The 9,002-nt window shown below is 46.4% G+C and overlaps 1 protein-coding gene across 1 annotated transcript in view; it reads right to left on the bottom strand.

The window, feature by feature from the left end:
• Positions 1-8,494, bottom strand: part of SUSD1 (sushi domain containing 1) — a 115,148-nt gene extending 106,654 nt beyond the window's left edge. The window contains exons 1-2 of the mRNA XM_032763563.2: positions 8,483-8,494; positions 7,494-7,617 (exon numbers count right to left, since the gene is read on the bottom strand). Of these exons, the coding sequence (XP_032619454.1) occupies positions 7,494-7,617; positions 8,483-8,494 (136 nt within the window). The remainder of the gene's footprint in view (positions 1-7,493; positions 7,618-8,482) is intronic.
• Positions 8,495-9,002: the final 508 nt, after the last annotated feature.

Consider the following 9,002-nt stretch of genomic DNA (forward strand, 5'->3'; position numbering starts at 1 on the left):
GGAGGTTGTGGAATCTCCATCTCTGGAGATATTTAAGAGTAGTTTAGATAAATGTCTATCAGGGACGGTCTAGACAGTATTTGGTCCTGCCATGAGGGCAGGGGACTGGACTCGATGACCTCTCAAGGTCCCTTCCAGTCCTAGAGTCTATGAATCTATGAATAACGAAGACTTTTATACAGCTTCAGCATGAGTTTGACTAGCCTGAACATCAGACTGACATAAGCTTCTTTACTACAGTAAAGCAAAAATGTAAAACAGCTCCCGAAAACCATCTAGTCTGTTCTATACTAAATCAATTAGGCAAACCTCTAGGGCATCACACAACTCCCCAAAACCCAACACAAGTCTGAAGGGTCTTTCTGACAATGATTCAGTATGACTATATCGTATGCAGATGGGTAATTTTAAAAATACATTTTCTATGATAACTTGATGAACCATCATACCAGGGCACTTCAGTTTAATATTATCCACCATATACACTGGGATCTGACTGAGTCTCCTGTACATGCTGTCATGAAAACCTACTGCCCAGCATTAGCTGGTAAACTCAAAAGAATTATTTTCGCTCACAACTGTGACAAACCCCTTTGAATTCTAGTTGTGTTCTAATCTAGGCAATACCTCCCAACTTTCTGGGCTTTCCATTATGGCGTTTCAATGGTCACTTAGTACCTTTTTGACAGGCAACAGATTATACAGACTACATGAAAGGCCCAGATCATAGCAAGTACTGAATCCCTTACAGCAGAGGTTCTCAAACTGGGGGTCGGGACCCCTCAGGGGGTCGCAAGGTTATTACATGGGGTTGCAAGCTGTCAGCCTCCAACCTAAATCCTGTTTTGCCTTCAGCATTTATAATGGTGTTAAATATAAATTAAAAACACTTTTTTATATACGGGGGGGGTCGCACACAGAGGCTTGCTATCTGAAAGGGGTCACCAGTACAAAAGTTTGAGAACGACTGCCTTACAGAGTTAACAACATTTGCAAAATATACCTGTGATGGGTTTGGTCATAGAGAGCCCCTCGGGACTGTCACCTGACGTACTGAAATTACCTCTGAGCCCATTTTCCCTGCCAGCCTGGGAATCCAGAACCCTGCCTTATTGAGCCAGATACGCTAGCCTGCTGCAACACAGACTCAGAATCTGGGCCATGCCCTGAAAGCGACAGACTTTAACCAAAAATAGCTCAGCAGGTTACCTCTCCAGAACCCAGACACCCGGTTCCCAATGGGATCCAAAACCCAAATAAAACTGTTTTACTCTGTATAAAGCTTATACAGGGTAAACTCATAAATTGTCCATCCTCTGTAACACTGATAGAGAGATATGCACAGCTGTTTGCTCCCACAGGTATAAATCACTTATTCTGGGTTTATTAATAAAGATAAGTGATTTTATTAAGAATAAAAAGTAGGATTTAAGTGGTTTCAAATAATAACAGACAGAATAAAGTACGTCACAAAGCAAAATAAAACAAAACATGCAAGTCTAAGCCTAATCATTAAGAAACTGATTACAGGTAATATATCACCCTCAGAGATGTTCCAATAAGCTTTTTTCACAGACTAGACTCCTTCCTAATCTGGGCCAAATCCTTTCCCCTGGTACAGCCCTTGTCAGTTCCAGGTGACATATCAGGTGGTAAGCAGGGGCTCTCTCATGACTGGCAGCCCCTTTGTCCTGCTCCACCCCCTTTTATAGCTTTGGCATAAGGCAGGAATCTTTTGTCTCTCTAGATCCCCACCCCTCCTTCTAAATGGAAAAGTACCAGATTTAAAATGGATTCCAGCATCATGTGACGTAGTCACATGTCCTGTGAGACCACAGCCTTCATTCTTCCTGGGCTGGCCCACATGTACCCAGGCAGATTTGCAAGTAAACAGAGCCATTTACAGCTCACTGATTCTGAAGCACCCTTAATGGCTTCCACTTAGGGTATGGCAACACTGGCACTTTACAGCGCTTCAACTTTCGCGCTCAGGGGTGTGAAAAAACACACCCCTGAGCACTGCAAGATACAGCGCTGTAAAGCCTCAGTGTAATCAGTGGCGCAGCGCTGGGAGCGCGGCTCCCAGCACTGCAATCTATACCCGTAGAGGATGTGGTTCACGTGCAGCGCTGGGAGAGCTCTCTCCCAGCGCTGGCGCTCCGACCACACTCACACTTCAAAGCACTGCCACGGCAGCGCTTTGAAACTTCAAGTGTAGCCATACCCTTAGTATGTTTACATCAGTAATACAAGTTTATATCTTACTCTCCTAACTCCAGATATAGAAACAATACATGCAAAGAAACAGGATGAACACACTCAGTAGATTATAAGTTTTGTAATGATACCTTACAAGAGACATTTTGCATAAAGCATACTCCAGTATTCACATTTAAAAGCATATGGAGTGCAACGTCACAATATCTTTTTGAGAGCCAGATCAACTACAAGTAGATCTAATAGCTCATATACGCGGACCAACAGCAGAAAACTTTCCATAGGGCTAACCATCACCAGTCATTAGTACTTCACCAGCTCGCATATAAACCTGCAGTACTTTGTGATGCTGACCAACTCTGAATGGACTAGTCCATTAGCTCTATCTAACAGTATTTCCTTTTTGTGATTATTTTCTTTTCTTCTTTTCTACAGTCTGCCTATTTTTTTTTTTTTTATTTCTCAGGCATGCCCATACATACCTTCAAAAGGGTGTTCTAACAACATAACATATACATTCTGATATTCTTACATCTTCATTTGAATGTGATTGGCTGGAATGTTTGTTAAACTATACATTTCTGTAAACTGACTATGTAAATATTTATTATAAATGTTGTTCATAAAAATAACTTTAAGAATACTGCCGTTAGGAAAATGGCTTATAATAAAACTATTTAAAAAATGTGGTCACAACTTCTGAATCATCTAGATGGCTCAGAGGCACAGGACATTTATCATAATTCAATATGAACTTTATATATATTAGAACCTAGAATTGTGTAATTCGTTCCCATACCTTTTCTTTTATTCATAACAATTTTGCTTTGTGTGTTTCTCTTTTTTGCATGATTTTTTCAATATATATATATATAATTGGTTTTCTAGTCGATTAAAATCATAACAAACAGGTTGCACTTACATATATAGTTCATGTATACAAACATGTTTAACATTTTAAAAATAATGCCTGAGGAGTGCAGAAGTTGACATTTTCTCAAGATACTGTTAATACACTGAAAGCTTAATTGTATTTGCTTATTAAGATAAATGAGATTAACTTTGCTGTTAAGGGTGATAGAGTTCTTATGAAAGGATGAACTGAACGTGTAGTTAAGTAATTTTCAACATCTCTTATTAAGTTTTCTGTGTATTTCTGAGTATAGTTTCTAAACATATAAAGATAGCCTCAAGAGGAAGGAGGATGAAAAATGTAACCAGTTTTTCACCTGCTTTCTACACTGCCATATCATGCTATACAAAAAGCACCTGTTCAGCTGTAGTGTTTTATTCTTTACTCAGTGCATTTCAAAAACATTTAAAATTCTTTTGAAATACCACAAAATTCCTACTTCTAAGATGCTGCCTTTATAAAATATTTAGTTTCTTTTTTTTAAACCAAATGAGCATGGGAGGCAAAAACATATTAATGTGCATTTGCAACCAATGTGCATTAGAAAACTAAATTAAGTTAGAAACAGCTATAGCAAAAACTAACCACAATATCTCAATCTGCTGATAAGAAACAGGGAGTTTTTTCATCAGTTTTCTGTCATATTAGATAAAACTGCTTTTTTTCTCATTCTCTGTATCAGATGATAAAGTTTTATCACTTGCTCACCTCTTACAATGTCCATATACACTCTCAGAAAAAAAATACACCTTTCCACTTCTATCTAGTCAATGACCTCCATTGAAAGCAGCTAGATACAGAACTTAATCCAGTCCCTACTGAAGTCAGTAAGAAGATTCCCATTGGCTTAAGCAGGAGCCAGATCAGGACCATAAAGATCTGGAACACGATGAGATCAATAAAATACATTTGAACATCATTAGGAGACCACCTCTCATGAACGTATATAATTAGCTGTCATTAGGTGAAACACATACAGTTCATTATATATATTTAAAAAAAAAATCAAGGCAGTACTACTCTGAAACAAACACATATCTACTGATGTTCATTTATTGCCCACCTCTGAAAAGAGGCGTACTTCACTATACGACATGAAGAACCTCACAAGGACTGGGAAGACGGTTTTAAAGTAATGGAAATCAGTAACACAGCTCTCTTCACACTTTAAAAACCACCGAGGCTTTTCAACAATCTGTACTGAAACCCCAGAATCCAGTCTGTTCAAAAGTCATAAATCAAGCAAACTGAAAAACTGGAACAGCCACCACACTCTGAAAAATGTAAAAATGGACCAAGTATAGACAGATGAAAGGACATGCTCTTGATAGAATTAGGAATATTCACACCAGGCCTGATTTTGGTCCTGTATTGTAATACATGATTACACATAGCAGATGGCCAATATGTAGATTTTCATTGTCTTGAAATAAATCCTTTACTTTATTGTCAATGTCACAACTCCTCCAATTCAAATATCTCTAGGTTAATTTGACTAAGACCATTTTCTTCTGGAAGGGGAAATCTGGCCTCCCCACTGTACATTTCTCAACTGTATCACGTGAACTGTGTAGCACAGGTTTTCTTGTTTTATCTTCAGTAGAACCATCATTCCATTAAAAGCTTGGTTTTAGTATTACAGTCAGTGCTGAGAAATTGCTCATACAAATAACATAACATTTTTGTTTAGAAATCCTAGTAACCTCAGCCGTCCTTCATGCAGGAGTAAGTTCCAAAAGGAACAAATGGAAGAAAATCAATACAGAAAAACATTAGCACACAGCTATTATTTTTTTTATAAAACAAAGAAAAAGACAGTGGAATCAGAAGTATGTAGTGGCGGCACAACCAATTCAAAATTATAAACATCATATCAGAAAGTAACCTCAGCTTTCGCAGCTGAGAGTTAAAGTCCTATAAAGGAGCCAACAGAAAGAAAATTATTTGGAAACAAAGAGTGAAGCAGAAAAATTTCCCTAAATAATATCTGTAGCTTTGTTTTAAAAAACAACATCCTTTTACTTGTAGGGAAACCACCTGAAAACTGTTGCCTGCAGCTTTTTATGGAAGTGGGGAGATAATATTAATAGGTACTGCCATACTAAATCAAAGCAGTGGTCCATCTCATCTAGCATTCTGTCTCCAGCAGTGCCAAGTACCAGATGCTTCAAAAAAAGATGTAAGAACCCCTGAAGTGAGCAATTAGAGAATTATTTTGGGGGGGGGAGGGGGAGTTAGGGAAGGAATTTCTTCCTAACTTCCTTGGCTAGAAGCTATCTTAGGCCATGAAGCGTGAAGGTTTATATCCCTGCCAAACTTTGGGGATTATTTATTTTGACAACCCTATGTAATATATAGGCAGAGGTTCTCATAATACATATAAATATACAGTCTTTTAAAAATATTGCTAAACTATTTCAGAATACTCTTTCATCCCACTACCTCTCCCCAAAAAAATAATTAAAAGAGAATTATGTTTTTTTAAAAATAAGTAACTGAAATGAAGTTTTGCCTGACACTGCAAAAATATTTTGGTGCAAAAACAGAATTACTCTTATCCTGATTATGACTGTTGTCTATTACTGAAGTGCATTAAGATCTATGGTTGAAGACAACAGCTGAGTATTATTATCACAATAGCACCAGCCTGTATTTTCACTAGCTTGCAGGGGGTTCTATTATCGGACCTCATCCTCTCCACCACTTAAATTCTCACAGATAACCACAGCAAGCTGAACAAGCAACGTGCACATTAGAAATGCTCTGGAGGCAGAGGAGTAATTATAGTTAAGAGTCATGATCAAAAGTTTGGAAGTAGTTTTATTTCTTATGACCACAACTTTGTGTAAAGGAGGCACTACCAGAAATGAATGCCTGACAAATATAGGAGGGAGAGTCTCTTCCATACTTTGCCAACATTTGTATAAGTTATCATGACCACATAGAGTATTATGCAAATTAAACCAAGTCGTGCGGTGTGTATACAAATGTACAGTTTGGTTTACGAGGAGCATGAAGAACAAGCATCTATGTGGAGCATACATATTTGGAGCATGTATACAACCACCTATGTAGTGTGTCAGGAGATTGGGGGGAGGGGACGGGACACACATGACTGAATAGAGGCGTGTATGAGTTTGTATATCAAGGGAGGTGGTGAATCAGGGTTGAGTTTCTATAGGGTTGAGTAGGGGCTATGTATAGGGTGTGAGGAAGGATTTTTACGAAGGGGAAGTGTCTATGGTTGAGTAGGAGGTATATATAAGAGGGGCTGGAAGAGTATGTATTTTGAGGGAAGAATCTATAGGGTACATATGAAGGGGTAGGAATGTTCAGGAGACCCCAGAGGGGATAAGTATAGGAAGAGTGAGTGTGTACATAGGATCCTGAAAGGGTAGGTATAAGAGAAGTGGGTGTGCATTGGAGAGTTCAGAGGGGATGTGTTTAGAAGGGCCAAGAGGACATGGGTATAAAAAGGTGTCGGTGTGCAAAGGGGGTAGGCACAAGACAGTGGGTGTGCACAGGGTAGCCCAGAGGCAGTGGGTACAAGACTGTGGTTGTGCAGAGGGGAGCCCCATAGGGAGTAGGCACAGAGGAGCCCATAGGGGGTAGGCACAAGACAATGGGTGTGCATAGCGGAGTCCAGAGGCAGTGGGTGTGCGTAGGGGAGCCCCATAGGGAGTAGGTACCAGGAAGCCCATAGGCGATAGGTACAAGACAGTGGGTGTGCATAGGGGAGCCCCATAGGGGGTAGGTACCGGGGAGCCCCATAGGGGGTGGGTACAAGAGAGTGGGGGTGCGTAGGGGAGCCCCATACATGGTAGGCACAGGGAAGCTCATAGGCGGTGGGTACAAGACAGTGGGTGTGAGCAGGGGAGCCCCACAGGGGGTAGGTACCAGGGACCCCATAGGGGGTGGGTACAAGCCAGTGGGTGTGAGTAGGGGAGCCCCACAGGGGGTGGGTACAAGCCAGTGGGTATGCGTAGGGGAGCCCCACAGGGGGTAGGTACCGGGGAGCCCCATAGGGGGTGGGTACAAGAGAGTGGGGGTGTGTAGGGGAGCCCAGAGACGGGGGGGTACAAGACACTGGGTGTGAGTAGGGGAGCCCATAAGGGGTGGGTACAAGACAGAGGAGGTGCACAAGGGAGCCCCGCAGGAGGTAGGTACAGGGGAGCCCGGAGGCGGGGGGGTACAAGACAGTGGGTGTGAGTAGGGGAACCCATAGGGAGTGCACAAGGGAGCCCCGCAGGAGGTAGGTACAGGGGAGCCCATAAGGGGTGGGTACAAGACAGAGGGGGGGCGCAGGGGAGCCCCACACGGCTGGTTACCGGGGAGCCAGGAGTCCCCTCCCCGCCCCACTTACCCTGCGCAGGGCGGGTAGCCTGAAGCAAGAGCAGCAGGAGCAGCCGCGTCCACAGCCCCCTAAGGGGCCCATCGGCGCCTGCACAGCCCCCTAACAGCTTCCGGCAGGCCTCCACAGGTCCCCTCTATGGCCAGCGCCGGTCACCACGGAGGCCCACCCTAACGGCTTCCGAGCCTCCACAGGACCTAAGGCCCATCGCGGCCACAGGCCCCAAACTAAGGCCCAGCTCCGCGATCCACAGGCCCCGAAGCCCCACCGCCGCGTCAACAGGGCCCCCTAACGCCTTCCCGAGCCTCCACAGCGCCCCCTAAGGCCCAGCGGCCGCTTCCCACAGGGCCCCCTAACGGCTTCCGGCAGCGTCCACAGGGCCCCCTTAATGGCCCAGCGCCCGCCACCACAGCCCCCTTAGGCCCAGCGGCCGCCTCCACCAGGCCCCTAACGGCTTCCCCGCACGTCCACAGGCCCCTAATGGCCAGCTCCGCCCACCACAGGCCCCCTGGATGCTTCCGTAGCGTCCACAGCGCCCCCTAACGCCCAGCCGCCGCGGTCCACAGGCCCCCTAAGGCCCGAGCGCCGCTCCAACCCGGCCCCCTAACGGCTTTCCGGCAGCGTCCACAGGCCCACCTAATGGCCCCAAGGCGCACGCCACCACAGGCCCCTAACGCCTGCTCCGTTAGGCGTCCGACAGGCCCGCCTAACGCCAGCGCCGCGTCCACAGGCCCCACTAAGGCCAGCCCGCCGCTCCACAGGCCCCTTAAGGCCCCAGCGCCGACTCGCCTCCACAGGGCCCCTGAACGGCCAGCGCCGCGTTCCACCAAGGCCCCCTAAGCCAATCGCCGGCCTCCCACAGGCCCCCTAACGGCTCCGCAGCGTCCCCAGGCCCCCTTAAGGCCCCAGCGACAAGACAAACTCCACAGGCCTCCGAACGCCTTCCCCGCAGCGTCCACAGCCCCCTAAGGACCAGCGCCCCCTCCACGAGGCCCCCTAACCCGCTTCCGCATAGCGTCCCACAGGCCCCCTCCAATGGCCAGGCCCCGCCACCACAGCGCCCCCTAAGGCCCCAGCGAATCGCCGTCAACAGCAGGGACCCATACCAGGCCCCCAGCGCCGCGATCCACAGAGACTCCTCAACGCCCAGCCGCCACGTCCACAGGCCCCCTAAGGCCCATGTGCCGCTCACCAGGCCCCCTAAGGCCCAACGCGCGCCCGCCTCCACAGTGCCCCCTGATCCCCGCCTTCCGTAAGCGTCCACAGGGCCCGCCTAATCGCCCAGCGCCGCGGTCCACCAGGGCCCCCTAAGGCCCAGCGCGGCCGTCCACAGGCCAACCCTAACCGGCTTCCGCAGCGTCCACAGGCCCCGCCTAATGGCCAGCGCCGCCACCACCAGGCCCCCTAACGCCTTCCGTTAGCGGGTCCACGGCAGGCCCCCTAACGGCCCTGGTCCGCAGCTGTTCGCACATGGCCCCTAACGCCCAGCGGCCCGTCCACTCAGGCCTCCTTAAGGCCCCC

The sequence above is a fragment of the Chelonoidis abingdonii genome, chromosome 6, assembly GCF_003597395.2.
Source record: "Chelonoidis abingdonii isolate Lonesome George chromosome 6, CheloAbing_2.0, whole genome shotgun sequence".
Lineage (NCBI taxonomy): Eukaryota > Metazoa > Chordata > Testudines > Testudinidae > Chelonoidis > Chelonoidis abingdonii.